General features: G+C 40.4%; 1 protein-coding gene across 3 annotated transcripts; it reads left to right on the top strand.

Moving 5' to 3' along the window:
* The first annotated feature begins 148 nt into the window (after nt 1-148).
* Nucleotides 149-21,937, top strand: LOC130545681 (lysine-specific demethylase 2B). Of its 3 annotated transcripts, none has more exons than XM_057320330.1 (21): nt 149-590; nt 1,091-1,235; nt 2,258-2,336; nt 2,433-2,479; nt 3,163-3,341; nt 3,502-3,608; nt 6,559-6,652; nt 7,554-7,707; nt 7,893-8,008; nt 9,069-9,195; nt 9,380-9,747; nt 10,794-10,880; nt 16,750-16,992; nt 17,070-17,213; nt 18,490-18,573; nt 18,730-19,050; nt 19,140-19,966; nt 20,141-20,304; nt 20,395-20,556; nt 20,649-20,867; nt 20,965-21,937. In XM_057320330.1, exons 1-21 carry the CDS (start codon nt 543-545, stop codon nt 21,144-21,146), a joined length of 3,897 nt encoding a protein of 1,298 aa, XP_057176313.1. In that variant the 5' UTR covers nt 149-542; the 3' UTR covers nt 21,147-21,937. The 3 variants fall into 3 exon arrangements, with proteins under 3 accessions (XP_057176313.1, XP_057176312.1, XP_057176314.1); XM_057320329.1 differs by having other exon boundaries at nt 152-590; nt 18,487-18,573; XM_057320331.1 differs by lacking the exons at nt 149-590; nt 1,091-1,235; nt 2,258-2,336; ... (1 more) ...; nt 3,163-3,341; nt 3,502-3,608 and adding an exon at nt 3,812-4,145 and having other exon boundaries at nt 18,487-18,573.
* Nucleotides 21,938-22,234: the final 297 nt, after the last annotated feature.

A 22,234-nucleotide genomic window follows, 5' to 3' on the forward strand; every position in this document is an offset into this window, starting at 1 on the left:
TTTTTCGTTCAGATTTGAAGAAATTAAATAGTGTAGCCTACGTGACTCGATCGTTTTGTGCTGCTGATACACATGCATGCATGCTTCCTGGACGTCCATTTTGCGACACGAACGTGGAAGTGTAGCATCAGGACCAACAAATCTTTTGAAAGGGCAAAACTCGAGAAAGCAAACATGCATTACATTCACAAAGTCAGCGCCCATAACAGCAGCTGCAGCGCGTGCGTGCGGAATCGCGCGTGCCAAACAGGAGAAAGAAACGGCAATTATGTTTGCCCTAAAACTACTTCTACCCTCCAACTCGTGGTTTTATACACACCATTGACTCCTAAGTAACGTACTACGTAACTAAGACAACATGCATATTTGCTCTTAACCCTAATAAAGGCGAACCGCGTGACGTTCCCGCAATGTTTTGATTCTGTTGACCGTGACGTCACGATGCACTACACAAAAATGGTTCCTACTTAGTTTTCAAGACAAGCAATCAAAGTGTGCACAACTTTGGGCGTTAAATATGGTCCAGATAAAGCGCTGAGAGAATGAAAACGGACGAAATGGAGGCGTGTGCGGAATCCGGACGCAAACTGGTGTGTAGTTTAACCCGTCCTCTCAAAGACTCGTTTAATATCGGGACTTTGATCAATGTGTATTGTGTTTAGTGGCCTGAATCGCATCGCTGCGGTGCTGGTGCATAGCTAAACGAGTGTGTAGAGAAGCATACGTTTCGTCGATAGGTTAAGCGCAATCGCTGTTGTAAGGATAAACAAGAAAAGGACACATGTTTCATATTACAATTAAGAGAGCAAGATGTTACACGCACGAGCGCTCGTGACAATGTAACCGTGCGAAACGGGGCACATTGTTGCCCCATGGCACTCATATCTAATGTGCATTATGGAGTTTCACTCAGTTCGCAGTTATTTGACATGTATTAATAATATAACAACTACGCTGTGGGAGATTAAGGCCTACAATTAATATCCGGACTGTTAATAACGGAGGCTGCGCGTATTATTACATCGCATTTGTGCAAACAAAATGCGACGTTCTCTACATAACACGAGCATGTTCGTTTCATCGCTTTTAGCGCTCAATATGCAGGAGGATGTACGATGAAAACGAGGATTTATCAGACGTTGAAGAGATCGCTAACATCAGAGGCTTCAACGTGGAAGATAAACTTGAGAGACATTTATACAACAGCGATTTGGTTCAGCATATGGACGGAAAAGGTATGTGTTCTACTACGAGCACAGCTGTCCGTTACTTGTTACGGCATACTGCATAAATAGTTAGTCTTTTAAAACATTACTTTTTGTTATTTCTTGCATGTAGTTTTGTCATTGTACACTCTTTCAGAGTAGGCTACTTTGTAAATTTCATTGTACAAGAATACGGTAAACAGTAAATCGGTATCCAGTGCACGTATAGATAGGGCTGTCACGATTATGAAATTTGGCTGACGATTAATTGTCTAATAAATCATTGCGATTATGACGATTAATGGTGTGTTTGAGAGCTTTGACTTTTAATTCTCATACATTTTTGATTCAGCTTTGAATATTGTTCTGAATATAAAGACTATGTTCTTTTTCTTGGAAATACATAGGAAAAAATTGGGTCATCATACTTAAGGTTTAGGCTTTTACCTGTCAATAATACAACCGCCAAATACTTGTAAATGAAGTAAATTGATCAGGAGTGAATTGAAGCCACCATTAAAATGCTACCAGTCATAGAAAATCTTGTAGTCTGTTTTTTTCTCACTTGCAAGACTACAATAAAAGTTTACTTCTATGTTAATGAGATTTTGGGAGACTGGTTTTCACACTGACGTAATATTAAACTATACTGCAGGTTATTTTTATGGTATATGCTTTAGTTTTTTTAAAGTGATTGTGTTGTGGTGGTACATTTTACAAGTAGGCCTATTACCAATTTACCATGCTTTAGTTACAATATATACTATAAAATATGCAATATGCACTACAGCTCCCCCTAGTGTCTTCTATAGAGATGTGCAATAATTGCGATGATCTGAAACCATCGCGATGAGGTCAAACAATCGCGATGAGACGATTATTTAATAATCGTGACAGCCCTACTTACATAACAGTAAATAATTCATAGTTATTAAGAATTTACTGTTATTTAGAATTGTAAACAATATCACAATAAGCTATGATGTTTTTAAATCACAGTGTTTTTTAAAGACACACAGTTATTTGCCACTATTTCTTTATTCTATTCCTAGATTTTACCTTTGAATATGTTCAAAGAGAGGCACTCAGAACCCCTCTAATATTTAAGGCCAATGATGGACTAGGAATTAGGTAAGAAAACATGAAAATGTGAACTTGTTTATTTGACGTAGATCTGCCTTAAAGTTGTATTTGAATTCTAAATCTGTATCGCTTAATCTGATGCAGAATGCCGGATCCTGAATTTACTGTAAGTGAAATCAAGGGTTTGATTGGTAAGTGCACATTTACATTAATAAATAAAATAAAAGGATTGTTTTTATGTCTATATTATATGTTTTTGTTATTTTGTTGTCTTTTTACATATGTAGGCTAGAACATAAATCACAGATGGTGAACTGTTTGATAATTTTACATGCAGTTTTCATTGTGCACAAACTTTACAAAGTTCTGCAGTTTATGCAGTGAACTTTAAAATATGTGCCTGCTATAGCTCCATGGTTTTGCATGCATATTGTGCATGCTTTAGAAGCACACTGCATTTACTTATCTCAAGCTTAGCATATTGAGGGTTGACGGAAGTGATTTCTGCAATTTCAGTCCATCTTTTCTTTTTTACAGATTGTTAGTGATGAGGATGTACTACAGCTAACTTAGTTGTGGCATGAGTTCATTTGAGATGATGGCAAATGTTGGCACTATTGTAAAAAGACTAAGACAAGATAACATCACCTGCTTAGAAACAAAAACTGAATTTTGAAGTGTTTCTTTTTCTATAACGACATCTGGTGGTAATACTATGCAATTACAAATAAACACAGGCATTGCCATGTGTATTTGGGTGTTTTGAGTAAAAGTTTTCCTTTCGTGCCAATCAGGGATTCGTGCTGCTTTTTCAATATTAGAATAATGTCACATAAAAATCATTCTTAAATTGTGTTTCTCCACGGACCTTCAGGCAGCAGGCGGGCTGTCGATGTGATGGATGTTAGCACGCAAAAAGGTTCTGAGATGAGCATGGCTCAGTTTGTCCGTTACTACGAGACACCTGAGGGGGAACGAGACAAGCTGTTTAATGTTATCAGTCTGGAGTTTAGTCACACCAAACTGGAGAATCTGATCAAGAGACCCACGGTGGTAAGAAACCAGCACATTCACAAAACTGAGCCGAGTAGATTTAACAGCTGCACTTTTCCTATTTGTGTCTGATGTTTGAAATGCAATTGTACAGAAATGATCCCAAAACAGTCAAACTTGGTCAAGGGTCACTTGTGGTGTGATTTCTGTTTGTATTCAGGTGGATCTGGTGGACTGGGTAGACAACATGTGGCCGCGGCACCTTAAGCATAGACAAACAGAAGCCACAAATGTCATGTCTGAGATGAAATATCCCAAAGTTCAGAGGTAATATTTTGTGTAATAGTTTACAGGACGTCCTAACAGTGGGAATCATTTAACATTACTAGCTCAAATTTCTTAGAACAAAATATTTCACAATTTTGTACCCACTGACCTAAAAATCGCAGACAAGGTTTGATTATTTCCCACAGTCCTTTGCTTCGCTCCCCAGCGCACGCTGTGCATTTCTTTTGCCCGCAGCTGGCTGTGACTCCAGCAGGTTGCTAGGCAGCAGATTTCTAATGCGGAAAAGGGGTGGGTCTTCTCAGGCTGCTGCAGTATCCCTATGAATCCTCTTCAGCCAATCAGAATATCGAATAGGAGTGTTTCCTGCACAGAAAAGCTTACTCTCTCACTTTCTCTCTGTGTGTATCTCACTTTCTCTCCTCATTATCTAACTCCTCCCTACTCCGTGTTCATGGAGCTCTTTATAACAGAAGCATTCAGAGCTAAATGTCAGTACAGTTATTTTTGCGTCTGGGTTACTTGGGCAGATGTCAGAAGCGGGGCGAAGTGGCTCAAATGGGGATGAAAAGCTGTCGGGTATGTCTCCTCTATTTCACAGAAAATGATACAGTCCTTTAGATAGAGTTTGGTTAACTTTCTCTGCTATTATTTTTTCAGACTTTTATGTTGCGATCGTTCGAGTCTTTAGTTTTTAAGTCCACTCAGCATGTTTGTGAACATCAAGGTTATAGGTTTGTTTTGGCTGCTTCGGTGCGACATGCCCCTGTGGGATAACACGGGCTTTAGCGGTTGCAGCTTCGTGATCTGTGTTTTTATATAAGAGGATGTATAAATGCCTTTCTTCTACCTAAATTCAGTTTTCAGTGTGTCACATATACAGGTTTAGAACAGAATGAAAAGCTTTACTAGCCTTCAAAAGTCAGATAAACAACATCGCACAAAAAGTAAGATAAAGCAGGGAACGTGAACAGCAATGAACTACTGGTCAAAATGCGCTACTGGCCCTTTAAATGTAATATTTTTTTGTTAAATCACAAGTTAAATTAACATATTAATATATTTGAATATTATAGCAGTGTTTTTATTATTATTGGCTATGACAGTTGAGTTGTTTGCTCAATGATCTGTGCAGAGATGGGATGTCTTTACATTAAGGTATGATGTAGCCATTTCTTATTCATAACTTGTCATCTGAGTGCTACATTTACAGTCTTTGTGGATTCAGTTTACCATGATTACACTTGTGTTGATTACATTCAGTGTAGAATTTCTGAACGCGATGCATGTAGGAGTGGTTTTACAAACGATTCCGTTCATCTTTCATGAATGAGCTTCAATAAATGGTTGGGCTGTTCATCTTCCACTTATTTGTGTTCTGGATCCAAAGGTCATTGGGATTTGCTGATTGTCTAATGTATGACGTAATTGTGAATGACATCATCCAAAATGTGACATGCCGGAGCTTTAACTGGGACATTCTGATATATATGCAGAGATGCCACATGCAAAGTGTCTGCTAATAATTTAAAGTGGCCGTCACTCGGACAGTTTCTGCATATCTCATGTTAATCTTGAGTACTTACAGAATAGTATTGCACCCTTCAAATATCCGTCTTTAGTTTGATCACATTTAAAAAAGACAGATACAGCTGTACGATTATTCCTGAAAACATACGACGCATGTGTGGAGGGTGGGGGGGGCAGAACTAAAGCACGTGCGCACCCATTGCCAACAAAACGCAGACATGACTTAATTTGACTTACCGTGTGCGGTTCATGTCCGGCATCTTTTAGCGCTGGGACCACGCCATCTATCAGTTTCAAACCATCTGCAAATCTTACCGTGGGCGTGCTTTTCCGGGAGAATTGCCCAATAAGGGACTAAGAAAAGTTGTTACGTAATGGTTCTTCATGTTCGAATAAAACTTTCCGAAACCTGTCCGATCGCTGGGGGAGTGTATCGAGCACAGAAATACTACGTCATGCGTCCAACTCGTTTTTTGACAAGTTGACCATGTCAAGCATGAGAAGCCAGCACGTTTAACAGTGTAAAGAAGTCAGAATGCACGAAACACCGTTGCACATCCCCTTTAACACTGCTCTTCCATCAACACCTGACTGATCAGTTCTGACTTCTATCTCTTTTCTACTCTTTCAACAAACAAAAAAACCTTAGCTCTGTATACTGTGATAGGCTATATGAGACCAATTTTCTTTTACTGCACTTATGCTTTTTGTTGTCCTTATGTTGTTCCAATTGCTTCCATTGTTTCCCTCATCTGTAAGTCGCTTTGGATAAAAGCGTCTGCTAAATGACTAAATGTAAATGTAAACTGTCAGTCACGTACTGTATGTCTGCTTACAAGACATCGTCTTGAGATCCATGGTCTGACTCTGAATTTAGAAGTGTCATTTTTCAAGCCATCTGGGTTTGTTTCGGCAGATTGATGTCTAATAGTTTTTGAGTTAATTTCTCAAAAGAAGAACGCTTGTGGTGACTGATGCCTTTGGCTCATTAGAGCAAACTGATTCCTTCGCTCTCTTCTTCTACTGGCACAGTGGGACAAGTTTCAGCCAGACAGTGAGGCTTTCTGGGGGTTTGATTAATTTCGCTCCTTTCTAAACGCTGCGGGTGACAAACGCGTGAGCCGCAAATAGCTTCCATGCCTGTCCTGGTGCTGAGACGGCTTTAGCTGAAACAAACCCAGCGTTCTCTATGTTCTGTCCACACAAGAGAAATAAATAGTGAACATACAACTAAAACATTTTCTTACTTTTGAAGTCAGAATATTCTCCTGATAATGTAGGTTGATTGATAAGGGGAAATTCCACTGTTTGTGGTTTTAAAGGAAATATTAATTCCCATGGTGTGGTTAATCCACAGATATGTTTTTTCCGCACGTAAAAGACCACATTTATCAAATTTTCTCTGTTTATGCAGGTGTTGAGAAATGAATCTTGTACTCTGTCTGTCTCTTTCTTTCTGTAGGTACTGTCTGATGAGTGTTAAAGGCTGTTTCACTGACTTCCACATAGACTTTGGTGGCACATCAGTATGGTACCATGTCTTCAAAGGAAAGAAGGCAAGTGTTCTTTTGTAGTTAGTGATGCATTTTAAGGCAAACATCACTATTACCATCGCTTAAATATTTTGACAAATCAAAAAGCCTAATAATTAACTTTTGGTGTATAGAATTTGCACCAAAGGTATCGGCCCAAAATGACGCAATAACCACTAGAAAATAATACTAACATGCAACTGGAATGATAAATAAATAAAATAAAAAACAAAGCTTGTTTCTCTTTAACATGCACTTATTTTCTGTCATTATTCACATATTTTCCCTGGCTGTGGGTTTGACTCTCTCTGATCTTGTAGGATTCTCTCTCTCTCTGATCTGTTGAAATCGGACCTGAAAATGATCCTCCTCCCTCTTTGCATTGTTGCTGGGTTTGCTTCGTCAGCTATAATGCTGCTTGTGTTTGTGTGTAAGCTGAAGGGTATCAGATAATATCTGCATTGAAGGGTCAAACAAGAGCACCGGCACGTGCAAATTAAGAGAGTGATGGAATGTTGAGGAATGATTATGGGAGTTTCTCCTTGTTTGTTACTGTATGTAATCATTTTACTAGTGGAAGCAAAACAAATCCCTTTCTGTTTTAATCATGCACAGAAATAACAAGGGTATCGGCTTATATTAACTGATTTTTAGGCATATAGTGAACACAAGCGAAATGGTTGCATATTTCTGCATCTTCATAGTTTCCGAATGTGGAATGTTCCACAAATTTGTGCTTATTTCAGGGTTTAAATAAAAAATCAATCTTTTGCACCCCACTATATTTGGCCGCCCTTGAACAGAGAGATAAATAAATTACACCTACGATATTAATAGCGACAAGCCGAATTATTATTTTTAGAGAAGAAAAATCGTTTCCCAGTTTAGAATCACACCTGCGTGCGTCCCCCTTTCTCTTGTTCAGGTTTTCTGGCTGATTCCTCCGAGCCCACCCAATCTGTCTCTTTATGAGGACTGGGTGCTGTCTGGGAAACAGAGCGATATCTTCCTGGGTGACCGTGCAGATGGCTGCCAGCGAATAGAGCTGCAACAGGGCTTTACCTTCTTTATCCCATCAGGTAACGCACGGATGTGGTCCTTAAGAGAGTTTTGCTTTTGGAAATTCAGTCTTTTGGTTTTTGATTCGCCTGTATTTGTTGCAAGAGGGTTAGTTTTTAAATGGCTTGGATAATGAGTCGCAAAAAGAAGTCTTTGTTTACTACTTTGTCTTCAAATGTTTGCATGTATTTGTATGTGCATGCAGGTTGGATTCATGCTGTGTACACTCCAGAGGACACCCTGGTGTTTGGTGGGAATATTCTGCACAGTTTTAACATTCCCATGCAACTCGCTGTGTATGAAATTGAAAACAGGACAAAGGTAAAGCATTTATTAAAAAGTCTAAAAAGTGTTGCGATTTATCTGTTAGCGTAGTTGAAAGATTTGTCTTTTATCATTTGCTGCTGCTGGAAGGTAATTCTGAACATGGATAAATGCTTTTTTATATGCATGACCTGAGGGAATCGGAAATGTCATTTTTATTGAGCCTGGAGATTGATGGCAAAAACTGTTGCCACGGGGAGAATATAATGTTTTAAAAGGATAAAAGTTTAGTTTTGCTTTTATTATAAAAGAAGGGTGACCTTTTACACTTGGTAAATCTTGCACATCCTTTCATGGTTTATTATTTTAATATATCATTAGTTAAAAGACATCAAAAGAATGATGGAAACAGGCTTGCTTATTCTTAAAGTCCCCGTGAAATGGAAGTTGCGATGATTTTTACTTTTCCGAGTGAAATTAAATTTCTAATGAGAAAAATAGTGGGCGTGGCTCTTGTCTTTGCGATTTGATTGGATGTATACAAACAGCCATTGCAATTTGAAATGGAACTGGCAGCAGACTGACAGTTGAAGGGGAGGAGTTAATAGATGCTCCGCCTAAGCCGTCTAACATACGTCATTTAAGATGAGTAGTCATTACAGGAAGGAAGCACAGCACCTGCCATTCGTAGCAATGGCTTTCTCAGTGCTGTCAGAACCTCCAAGACACTTTGATGTGTTCTTCAGAACTTCGAGCCGGTGGGCTCGGCTATTTTTATATTTGCTAGACAGCAGGCAGAGAAAAAGACAGATCGTGGTATCGGCCGTGTTGTTCTGGGGGCGCTTTATTGCAGTGCTCTAAATTTAGCCTTGGCTGAAGAAGGCATGAGGGAATGAGAGCAGAAGGCCTCCATAACTCTGAGAATGCGAGATTCTTCCCAGGAGAGGAGCCGGAACGGAAAGCTATGAGCATGAGAAGCATCTCAGTCATGTTGTCATTTTCTCATTCTGGGAGAGCTTTCGTGGAGTCAACTGGGTTTATATTGTAATGTGTTATATTGGTTTTATACAGGCTATGGTGAATATTGTACATGCATTACCTTGCACATGCATTTTAGGTGCACTCCAAGTTTCGCTACCCTTTCTTCTATGAGATGTGCTGGTATGTACTGGAGAGGTACGTGAACTGCCTGACCAGACGTTCGCACCTTAGCCTGGCCCTTCGTCGGGAGTCTCTTCATACTGGTGAGTTTTTAAGCACCCTAACCTGATGGAAACAATGCATCTGATTTCGACAGAATATATAGAGAAGAATATACATTAATGCTAATTGGAGAACTGATTCATTTCACTATTACCCAATACAAGAATCAAGAAGTGAATGAGCACGTTTTCATTCTTTGTTTTACACTTTAAATTTTATAACTAGCTGAACCCAAGCTTCTAATGGACCACCCCATCTCAGACACCCGGATGGATACGGAAGAGGACTCGTGCGAGACCCAGTTAGAGAAGACCGAGGGAACGACCCAACCCTCTACAGCTCTTCCCTGCCAGACCGTTAAACTCCCTCAGGCCAATGATTCTGAAGACAGCCTAAAGTCCCTCCTTTCAGAATGTCCCAAGACTCCGTCTGGATCACCTGGGATGGAGCACTCTGGAAAATGGACTCACTTAACAGATTTTGAGCTGAGTGGACTCAAGGCCCTGGTGGACAAGCTGGAATCCCTGCCAGAGACGAAGAAATGTGTTCCGGAAGGCATTGACGACCCACAAGCGCTGCTGAATGACATGAAGGTTTGGTTCACTTTTACTTGGCACTTGTCTGTATCGAGAATTGACTTAATTATTGCTAAATCCAGAAGTCCCCAGTATTTGTATAGCGAAAAACTAACAATGAAAGCACCTGTTTTTATCACCTTTTGGATGCAGTGGTTAAAGGAATAGGTTATAACAGAAAGGTTATAGGTTCAAATCTAGCAAGGTGCAATGCATTATCTATTGCCATTTTGTGTCACTTAGCAAGTCTTAAGCTTGTTTTTTACTGAACGCAAATGCATGACTGCAAATGCATGACCGCATGGTGTGCACGACAAGAATTATGTCATCGCAGAGTGAGCAGTCGTGTGTGCAAGACTGCTCAAGTGCCATTTTTTTGTAACTAGGTCTATTCTTTTTTGGTTTAATATGAATGTTGAGGAAATAAAAATGTTTAATAAATAAATATTTTGTATATTTAATAGGGCTGTCAAATGATTAATCGCGATAAATCGCTTCCAGAATAAAAGTTTGTGTTTACAGTACATAATGTGTCCGTGTATTGTGCATATTCATTTTGTGTTTATAAATACAAAAACATAAACAAATGTATATATATTTATTTAAGGTGAATTATTTATATTTACCAATAATTAAATTACTTATAAACGTTTATTAATTTTTATATTTTATATGTTTCTTAAATATATGCATGTATGTGTATGTGTTTATAAACTCAAAGGTAATATGCACAGTACACAGACATATATTATGTAAACACAAACTAATCGCGATTAATCGTTTGACAGCCCTAATATTTAATAAACATGGTCTCATATTTGTATGTATTGTTCTAATGTCAGAAGTATCTGCATTGTTTCAGCAAATTACTACTAGCAATATAATAACAATAATTCATGATATATTATTATGTCGATTGTAATTATAGTGATGATAATAATCAACTTTATTTTCTATATCACTTTCAAAACTTCTCAGTTCTTGCTACTTCTGACCACGTATTCAGTTATCTCATCTGAACTATTTTTACATTGTTTTTCATTCTGTCGTTTTCTTGCGAACAGGTTGTCTTGAAGGAGCATGCTGATGACAATCCAAAGCTGGCCATCACTGGTTGTCCTATTGTATGTTGGCCGAAGGACACAGGCAAGGTAAGATTGTTTATTACATGCAAAAACAATGAATGTAACTACACGTAAGCATGCGGCACAACCGGCTTCTTTAAGCTTGTTTGTTTGGTTCGTTAATATGATTGACATATTGCAAACTTGCACGTCAGGTATGCTCGAAGCCAACACTGAACTAAAGTGTTTGTTTGGTTTCTTGCGATTTGATTCTGTCTGGACTTGTCTTTATTCTTTTCCTCCCTTTTCATGTCCTGGTGTGATCAAAAGATTTGAACTGGTGCCAATTTCTACTATACAAAAGATTGAGAGATTCTGAGGAAATGTGACGTGATGCTAGTAGTAAATAAGGTGCGTTCAGTCACTTTGCATGAGCTGTTCAGTGGAATGGTGAATCGGGTTATGGACTTGTTTTAGTTTATTCCTCAATTGACCGAGAAGCACTATTAGATGTTGGCTTTTGTACACCCCCTCTTCAAAGCACTAAAACTGTCTCCACCATTAAAGGCCCAGCTGCTGAATGTTCTGCTTCATTGTGTGTGGCTTTTGTGATGGAATACCATCTGTCCTTACACTGCCCCAACTAGCCTGTCTTCCTTATCCCATGACCCTGTTTAAACATGCGCCACTTCTGGTCTCACCTTATTGGCGACCCAGGCGCATATTAATGATCTTGTTCTGCTTGTTGCTCTCCCATTGGCTCACTTCAGTTTTGGCCCGCCCCCGTTCCATATTCATGAGCGTGTCTTGCTCTAGCCTGTGTGCTCCGGGAGGTTAAGAAACAGAAGGGAGGGTTGTGCCGTCTCACCCAGTAGCGAGCTGGAACTGCAGCCACGTCAGTTTAGCAAAGCCTTGAGCAGACTCTAAGAGCCATGACCATGTCGCTGATAACTGACGAGGAGGATTACGAGAGCTCGGAGGCTGAACAGGTCAGAAAATGTTGCTGGACACACGGGGCGAGGGGCATCACATACATGCAGCGTGACTCTGCATTCTGCATGCTATTGTATTGGTGTGTGTGAGCGCGTGTGATAAGGAAGACAGTCAGAGCTGTCAGAAAAGTGTGATACCATCAGATGACTTGAGTGATAATGCAACGTTATCTTTACTCATCTTGACGTTTATTTAGTTCATCTTGACGTTTGCTGGTTTGTTAGACGAGTCAAACACCATGTTCTTATCTATGGTGTGAGGTTTTTAAAACCGAAGCTACTGTCAAGTAACATGACGAAATGTTTTGGGTACTTTCAAAACGCTGTAGATGAAAGTGAAATCCAGCGAAGAAAGGAAACCCGTGCTTGTTTTAACATGGAAGTAACTTCTAGTTATAGTTAAACAATATTAGTATGACGTGTTGCTACAGGTGCTTTTTACAACAAGCTGTTTTTGATGTTTACTAGAGTGTTTCAAAGGTGTGTGAGATCTTTGAGGACTTTGCATACGTCTGCTTTCGCCCATGGAAGTGTCGCTCTCGTATTCAAAACATACCGATGAAATTCGCCCGAATGCAGGGTACCAACGAAAAATGCCATTGGATGAAATACATCACTGTGGCATTTGTAAACATGTAAACTCACCTACTGCACACACTTAATACTTCATCTAGTGTTTACTTTCACGGCTTGTTTACCGACGAACATTTGTATAGATCATTGTGTTATTTGACTTCCTCAATTTCCAAGATATTTTAAACCGTTCTGGCCACAGCCCAACAAGGGCCTCTTTTGAGCCGGTCCTACAAGATGAGCGTACGGGGGCGGGGCGGGACAAAAAGCCAACGTGAGTAAAAACAGTCCAGACATGTTTCTATTGTGAACATGTTTGATTTGTGATTTGTTTCTATTTGTGAACATGTTTGAAGTCTTCTGATCCTCGGGTGTACTGTAAGAAACACTAAATGCTGGTCTGACATCAAAATTTCTGGTCTGGGAGAGCTAACCTCTACAGAGGTCATCTCATATCACCATCCTCTCATTGTGTTGCATTATATTCAAGTAGTGAACGCACAGTATTGCTCATTCCAGCGCTGTTTAGATAACTGAGCAGGATTGTGGTTCTTATCAGTTAATCTACAATTGTTTGGTCGCCTCTGTTACAAACTGGCCCGCAATCTTTGAACGTGTTCTGGTTGTGTGTTGTCTTTTCGCCAGTGAAAGGGATTTCTTTAGATGAATCTGCCTCATCCAGTTTTGTGAGTTTAGCGTTAAATAGCAAGTTTATCTTCACGCCTTGCCAATTAAAGGTTGCTTGGCTATTGTCACAGCCACTGGGTGTGAGATGAGGCCGTTGTTTTGTAGAAACATGCATAATGTAGATAACAATTTGGACAATTAGATAAACATGATAGTCTTTAAAGGCACAGTTTACCCCCCCAAAAAATATTCTTTCATCACCACAGGTATTCCAAACCTGTTTGACTTTCTTTATTCTGCAGAACACGAAAGAAAAGGTTTTAAAGAATGTTGGAAACCAAACAACACTGGACTTCCATTGTATGAACAACACAAAACCACTGAGACATTTCTCAAAATATGTTGCGTTCCGTAGACGAAAGAGTCATAAACAGGATTTGAACGACATAAGGATGAATAAATGATGATTTATATTAGGGTGAACTAACCCCTTTAACTGTTGAGGCTGACATGGAACGTTCTTATCATGAGTGGATTGGTTTCACGCTAATGATTAAATCAGTTGTTTGAGGGTTGTTCTGTCAATAAGCTTCCTCTTTTGGTCTGCTAAAAATGACATTAGTTCTGTGTTTATTCTGACCATATTGATGTGATGTTTTAAAAAGTGAATGTATTTATTCCGCTACTTGATCTTCTTTATTGCACGTACACCGTTCTAAACTTGTTGAATGACGTTAGAATGTGCTGAGCTGGTATTCATGTTGTGTTTCTCATGGCTGCTGTTGTTCTGGGTGACGGTGCTGTTGGACACTGACACAACCAGATATTCTGCAATTTCAGGGTTTTGTGTTGAATATGGGTCAAAGAAGCTAGTCTGAAACACCTTTCTTCACCTTACAAAATAAGTACATTTCCATTACTCGGCAGAAGAGAACACGTTTTGTCTGGAATGCTAAAGCTGAAGTATCTTTCACTGGTGGCCACATTGTTCCCATCTCTCTCTGCCAGCTCAGCTGACCGCATGCTCGAGTTTACACTTCTGTTTTCCTCCAAACTCGGTTTCATAACACATCACATCTGATACGCTGTGAAACAGCAGTTTCTGCTTCGTATGTGTTGACAGTTTGTGCAAAAATGCGACGTAACATTGCTCCAGTACAGCATTCGTCACAGGCAGCATGAAGGACAAATACAAAGAAATCAATTCTGCTACAAGCATAAACTCCAACGCTCAGTCCAAACAAGACTTTTGACTCCATCTAAACAGCTTATCTCAACTCTCGGGGGCTGAGAAATCCACTTAGGCTGTTTCAAAGAAACATACCTATTGAGGAGGTCAGGCTGCGTTTCGCTCCCCCCTCCGGGTAATGCGATTGTTCGTGTTTTCCTCTCCATTACTTGAGGTTCATAAAGAGGGTGGAGGCCGGATCCATTCCCATCAATCACCCCTGTCCCATGAAGGGTTGGGAATCGAAAATCAATTCCAATTTGGAATCCGAATCAAAAGTCTAGGAATCGGATCGGAATCGAAAGGAATAGGAATCGGAGGCTTGAAATGATCAATTCCTGTGTGCATATTTTCAGAAAAGTACACGCGTTGCGTGATCTGCTGATATCTCAATAAAAGCCCTTTATGTAAATTTACGATATTTTTTACTATAGTAAGCATAGTTTAACTATAGTATTTGCATTAAAGCACAGGAACCACAAATTAACCATAGTTTCATTATAGTAACTACAGTTTAACCATGATGTAGTTAAACTATGATAATACAAATTGTAATAAATCAAACGTCAATAAGCAGGCTAAATGACCATACAGGTGGATATCTATTGCCCGGTTTCACAGACAAGGCTTAAGACTAGTCCCAGACTAAAATGAAAGTCTGAGCCGTCTTAACTGAAAATAAATTGCCAAACATAACATATCTTAAAACATGTCATTGCCATTGTTTTGATTCAAGATGCACACCAGTAATGTTTTTATCTAAGGCATTTTATTAAAAGCGACTTAAATATCCTAATTTAACTAAAGCATAGACCTGGCTTAAGCTAAACCTTGTCTGTGAAACCGGGCCTAAATGTTTTACTTCAGCTGTGGAATCGAAACTGGGAATCGATATGAATCGAAATTGATAAGCAGAATCGGAATTGGAATCGATAAAATTTAAACTATTCCCAACCCTAGTCCCATGGCACCCTGCGTAGGGTAGGAAAGCCTGGGACTGGCATGACGCTGGGGGTGAGTGTAATGGTGTACACCAAATCCTCATCAGCTTTGTGCTGGCAACCCAGGGGATGTAGACTGTTGATGTTTGTAGAGGCTTCCCCTTGGCTGTTGCTTGGGTTTATACGAGTCTATGCAAGTGTGTGTGTTTGTATATGTCTTGAACTTACTGATGAGTCATAATCTAAATGGACCATTGCCATTTTGGACTAATGGCCAAATATAACACAACATCAAAAAGGAAATCAAGCCAATAATGGAAGGTCTAAAGATATAATGGAAAATGCACAAACATTGAAACTCATTCTGTTTGTAGTGCCGTCCCTCCTCTGTTACATAATACAGTTAAGTGTTTAGTGGTGAAATATTTGTGTTTCTAAGGAAACACAGTTCACATTTATCAGAAATACTCAGTAATGAAACGCATGTGCTTGTTTAATGCATGTTCCTGCATCTGTATCCTGACTTATTGTTCTTTCATTGACACAAAGTGAATAATGCCAAGCATTGTCCCCCAACCATACTTGACTGACATTGTGGGCTGATTTTATCAGCTTTTACAGACTAGTAAAAATGTTTTCCCATGTTTCTAGTGCCTCTGGGGCATAAAAACTGGTTGCATATGTGCACATACAAATCAAACCGACCCATATAAACCCACCCTTCAGAATGGCCTGGTCTACAGAGGTATAAAAGATAAAAGATTTGAGAAATATTGGTTGAAATAAGGTTGTGGGTTTGATACCCACAGAGCACACATACTGATGATACAATAGGGCTTTTCACACTTGAAATCGTTAACACCGGGTTATTCTAAACCCCAGGTCAACCGAATGCTGGGTTATCAGTTTCACGTTTCACACTGCTTATCATTTACCAGGGGTTAAGAGATAGCCCTGGGTATTCATAACCTGACAATTCACACTGTACATCACTAAACCCTGGGTTAACATTCTTATTTGCATATTTGAGGTGTCAACAGTTATGATTGGATAAATACTACAGCGTCAAACTGACTAAATAAAAATAGTGCGTGGTCCCTTTAAATAACCGAATACCCTGTTGTTCCACACCCGAGATAAAAATGATGCCTCGCAAATCCTTTTTGATGGTTTTAAGCCTCTTAAAACGTTACTTACTCAAATAAATAAAAAACTCAAAGGATTGTTTACACAGCACATGGAGTTTCTGTGACTGTACACAGCTTGTGAAATGAGGTAAGCGCTGTTCAGTTTTTGATTGGGTGTTCGTTGCTGGTAGTTTCATTCTACCACCACTTCGTTTCACACTGCACACGTTTGGCACTGCAATGCAGGGTTAACCCTGCAAAAGCGGTGCTAAAATCCAAAATTACAAGTGTGAAACGTTCGTTTACCCGGGGTTAAACGCGGGGTTTAGAATGAAGATAACCCGGGGTTGAGCGCAGTGTGAAAAGCCCTAATGTATACTTCACATTATGTCTTGTGTCTTTTACCGATGGCTCCTGTATAAATAAGACCTACAGCATTGTCCAACAGCATTCTTCTGTGCATTTTAGCCACGGCCGCTTAATCGGACAAAATCCAAGATGGGCTCGTCTCCATCCGCTGCTCCAGGTGGAGGAGTGAAGTTCTCGTCCAGTCGCAGTGCATCTAATGCCCGACGCAGACGGACGCGCTGCAGGAAGTGCGAGGCCTGTATGCGCAAAGAGTGTGGGGAGTGCCACTTCTGCAAGGATATGAAGAAGTTTGGAGGACCAGGCCGTATGAAGCAGTCCTGCATCATGAGACAATGCATAGCGGTGAGGCAGTGTTCAGCTTCAATTGTGGCCCTTAAGGGTATGTCTGGAAATTTTCATCAATGCTATGTGTTTTGCAGCCCATTCTGCCACACACCGCAGTGTGTTTGGTGTGCGGTGAGGCCGGGAAAGAAGATACGGTAGAGAAAGAGGAAGAAAAGTACACCATGATGCTCATGGAATGCTCCATCTGCAATGAGATCATCCATCCAGCATGTCTAAAGGTGGGTTTCTGAGAGGCTAAAAATGATTTAAATACTGTCATCATTTATTTACAGTTATGTCGTTCAAAACCTGATTTGCTTTGAAGGGCTTGTTTATTGTTTTATACTGTTGTATGAGGTCTAGTTATGACGTTTGCGTGGTTTTTACATTCAAAAACATCAAAATCAATAAGTAATAGGCTATTTTATACCCCGGTTTTGAGGCCGGCTTGACAAACGATCGGTTTGAATGGGCGTTACGCCATGAAGACTTGGAAGTAAACGCCCACTGCTATAATTGGATAGCAGTTTGCATAGTAAACTTAGTTGGAGCCTTCTGTGAATTTGGTTAGAGACGTAATGTTAGGTTACACAGGGCATATCAAGCGATCTCTAACAAAGCAATAGTGACGCATAGTACAAAAATGTTGTACTCACATAAGATTGCTGAGCCATTCCTATCGGAACCAATATTGACGGCACAGCACTGCTTTTTAATTTTAGTCTCTCCGCAAATCCATCGTCAACCTGTGCCTTGTTCACAAAGGAATCCGCGGTAATGTTTTACCCACGTGAGCTGGAACGTCTTTAAAAATAAACTTCAACCATGCATTACTAATGTCGGAATCCGAAGGAAGGTTATGCAGCGACTGTGTTCTTCTACAACCAGGCACTGACTCCACAATATTTTGCGATCTTTAAGGGCATGTTTATTACTTGCTCGCTCTATCTGGTTTCACGCAACTTGGGTTACTTCAGTACAATCATGCGTGAACCAGTGGGCAGGGCTAGAGAAGTAGTCGTTGATATTTTTCTATGGAGGCGGTGTTCAACCTATCAATGATAGGTGCATTCCAGGACCTGGCTTTCGCTGAGCCTGGTGTCAATAACAGTTGTAATCTCAGTAACAAGGGCGTTTTCAGTTCTGACACTTAACAGGGTGTTCGCTTGAATACGATTCCCTCTTATATAACAAAAGCTCGGGTTACAATTGAGGTCTTAATTCATCACCCCTTTAAGAAGATATTTTGAGAAATGTCTCTGTGGGTTTGTGTCCATATAATGGAAGTCTATGGGCGTTGTTTGATTACCAACATTCTTCAAAATATCTTCTTTTGTGTTCTGCAGAAGAAAGAAAGTGATACAGGTTTGTATTAATATGAGCGTGAGTAAATTATGACAGAATTTTAATTTTTGGGTGAGCTATACCTTGCTAGATGGATAAATGTATTGTTTCATAATTTTAGATAGAAACTTCTACTTTTGTAGAAACTTATCCTGTTTCTTTGTCCAGGAGATGGGCGCTGGCGGTGTTGTGAATGATGAGTTGCCAAATTGCTGGGAGTGTCCGAAATGCAATCATGCCGGAAAGACAGGCAAAGTAAGCATCACTTTCTTACCTAACCACACACTTAAAAACAAACGCTCGGTAATGTTATGATTAAAATAATGCCAACATTTATAACAATTAAAACTATTAAGAGTTGGTGATTGGTAAAAAGTTTTCTTGTTTTCTTCCCACCTTTTGGCCACAAAGCAAAAACGAGGACCGGGTTTTAAGTTTGCGTCCAATCTTCCTGGCTCTCTTCTCAAAGAGCAGCGAATGAACCGGGACATCAAGGAAGAGCCAGACTCAAACATGTCCACAGAGTCCAACACCTCTACAGTTTCTCCTGTCACAAAGAAGTCAGAACGAGAGGACGGCGCTACCTGCAAATCAGAGGGCACGTTTAAGAAACGCTCCTTAGATGTCCCTTCAGAAAGTCCACTGAAAACCAAATCGGAGGACAACCCGCTACGCAAGAAGAGGAAACTGTTTGACAGGGACTCAGATTCAGATAGCAATATCAAGAGAAAGGTAGCGAGACAATGAATAAGTAAAAGCAGATAAGAGATCAAATCATATTTTTGCAACGCATGTATTTTGACCCTCTTTTAAATCCACAGAAGAAGAGTTCAAGGCCAGATGTTCTGGTGACCTCTAAGGTCCTGCGACAAATCAAGACGGAGAAAGAGGATGAAGTAGAGTGTGACGAGGTAAACAGACAGGAAATGGAAAGGAGACCCTTTAGATTCATGCCCTCAGAGGAAGAAGACGGAGATGATGAAAGGGAGGAGGAAGAGGAGACCAAGAAACAGAAGAGTAGCGGAAGAGAAAATGGGAAACTTCCCAGCCATTTGCGCAGGACATCAGCTGTACGAGACAATGACCGATCGCAGGGCGGTTCCCCACGGGTGGGACCCAGCAGCGATTTGGGCGGTGACGCGCAGGTGAGGAGTCACCGAAAACCCAGACGTAAGCCTCGCTTGCCCAACAAAGAACTGAGCAAGGAACTGAGCAAACAGCTCAACCAGGAGATCCAAAAGACAGAGGACCGGCTGGCCCATCAGAACGGTCAGACGGTGAAGGTGGAACCAGGTAGCGATGGAGAGGACTATAAGCCACTTAACAACGGCAGAAGCCATCTGAGAGACTGGCTGACGCCTAAACGTGAACAAAACAGATCCCCTCGAGACAAGTCCCCTGTGAGTTTGACCAGGACCACGCCAACCACTGTCATCCGGCCGACGCCTTGTTGTTCTCCTCCAAAATGCGTTCAGATGGAGCGTCATGTGATTCGACCCCCTCCGATCAGCCCCCCGCCTGACCGGCTACCTCTGGATGATGGAAACAACCACGTCATGCGGCGGGAAGTGTGGATGGCGGTGTTCGGCCACCTCATGCACCGAGACCTGTGCTTCTGCATGCAGGTCTGCAAGACCTGGAACAGGTGGTACGTCACATGACTACATCTCTTCAGTTTAGTTATCAACTTTCAGTAACTCAGCATAAAGGATCCAACTTTTATGGAAAAATCTAAGTATATTCTCAGCTCAGGCAGATGTGGTGACAATCTGAACAGGATCACCACCCTCAGTAGGGTTAATTCTTTTGTCTTCCATTTCAGGTGTTGTGATAAAAGACTGTGGACCAAGATCGATCTAAAACGATGCAAGTCTATCACTCCCCTCATGCTGAGTGGCATCATCCGCAGACAGCCCGTCTCTCTGGACCTGAGCTGGACCAACATCTCCAAGAAACAGCTCAGCTGGCTTATCAACAGATTACCTGGTCTGTATCACTTTTAACAGGCTGTCTCCTGTTTAACTCGTCTCTCATGTTAGGTACTTGCATGACTCTTTTGTGTTGGTTTCCTTGCAGGTCTGAGGGTTCTTCTGCTGGCAGGGTGCTCGTGGGCCGCCGTTTCGGCTTTATGCACATCCAGCTGTCCTTTGCTACGTACTCTAGATGTGCAGTGGGTTGAGGGACTGAAGGACAACCAGATACAAGACTTACTTTCCTCTCCAACAGACAACAGACCAGGTACTAAATGATAGCTGATGTCGAAAGTAACTTCATGTTTAGGTAATATGCTATGCTTTAACATTTCTGTCATGTCTTCTCTCGTCTCTCAGGTCAGCTGGACAGTAGGAGTAAACTGAGGAACGTGGAGGATCTCTGTCTAGCTGGTCTGGACATGACAGACACGTCCCTTAAGCTCATCATAAAACACATGCCCTCACTGTCCCGACTGGACCTAAGTTACTGTAATCACATTACTGACCAGAGCATCAACATCCTTACGGCAGCTGGCACCACGACCAGAGACTCTCTCACGCACATCAACCTGTCAGGTACGCAAGAGATAATAACATCCTTACAAGTTAGACCGTAGGCTGGTAACTCTTATTCAGAAGATTTACCTAAATTCTTCTTCCCTTTTCTCAACAGTTTGTAACAGAGTTACAGACCTATCGCTGACATACTTCAAACGTTGTGGAAATATTTGTCACATCGACCTGCGCGACTGCAAACAGGTGGCCAAAGAGAATTGCGAGCAGTTCATCGCGGAGATGTCTGTCAGCGTGCAGTTTGGACTGATCGAAGAAAAACTACTGAGCAAACTGAGCTAGTCAACAAAGACACTGACAATAACTTGACGAACCCAGGGAACGAACAATTTTTGCCCCTCATTTTCTACACTTTACACATGGGATGTGTGAAGGCAACAAGACACTCAACTGAAAACCAGCAAGTGAAAATTACTTACTTCAGTAAAACTTACTTCAAGCAAATAGCTGAATTCACAGATGCTTGAGTTCACAGATACAGAAATGTATTCATCTTATTTGGCCATTTCAGCCTTTCACTTTTTTATTTATGTTGACTTTACAAGGCACATCCAAAAGAGTGTGCCAACATTAAAGTGGCGCTGAAAGTCATGTTTACCCATATTTCGCAAAAAAATTATATAAAAAAGGTTTAAAGTCACACTATGGCAGTGACGAAGCTAACTGTTTTTTCTTTATTGGAAAAGAAAAAATGATGCATGTGCTTTTTTGTTACCAGGCAAACGTTAAGCGTCGTGCAGTATTAATTTTTGTATCAGAATGGATTTCACTCTTTATGTGCAGTATTAAATGCACTCATACACATATATAGATTTATTGACAGTATTACGTCAGCACCAAGTACAAAGTTTATTTTTTTCTACGCAGTAGGAAGTTAAGATTCTTATCTATTCTAGTTAGTAACTGTGCAGATGTTTTTGTAATGTTAATTTAAGTTGTGATGTCCTCTTATGTCGTCTTGCAGGTACCTTCTCTTTCTCATACATCTATATTTGGCTTCTTTCATTTGTATATATCTGGGGGAAAACGTATTTGCACTGTTTTACCTTAATAAATACTGATATTTTCCAGCGTTTGAGATTTGTTTTATGACATCCCAATGCACCCCATAAACATTAACCGGTTTTACGACAGTAACCATAGTTTAATTTGATAATCTAATACCATTTATTGGTCAAAATAGAAAAATGTAGTCCGGAAAAGTAAACGTAAGATATAGTTAAAATCCATAACCGAAATTACGATTTCCCGCCCTCTTATTATTTTACGTCACTGCATCAACACTTTTAACCGAATCGCTGCACAATGACAACTTACCTTTGTGAATCATTGGTCCAAACAGCAATTGTGTACAAGTATTACGTTTAAAC

Source organism: Triplophysa rosa, linkage group LG22 (genome assembly GCF_024868665.1).
Source record: "Triplophysa rosa linkage group LG22, Trosa_1v2, whole genome shotgun sequence".
NCBI lineage: Eukaryota > Metazoa > Chordata > Actinopteri > Cypriniformes > Nemacheilidae > Triplophysa > Triplophysa rosa.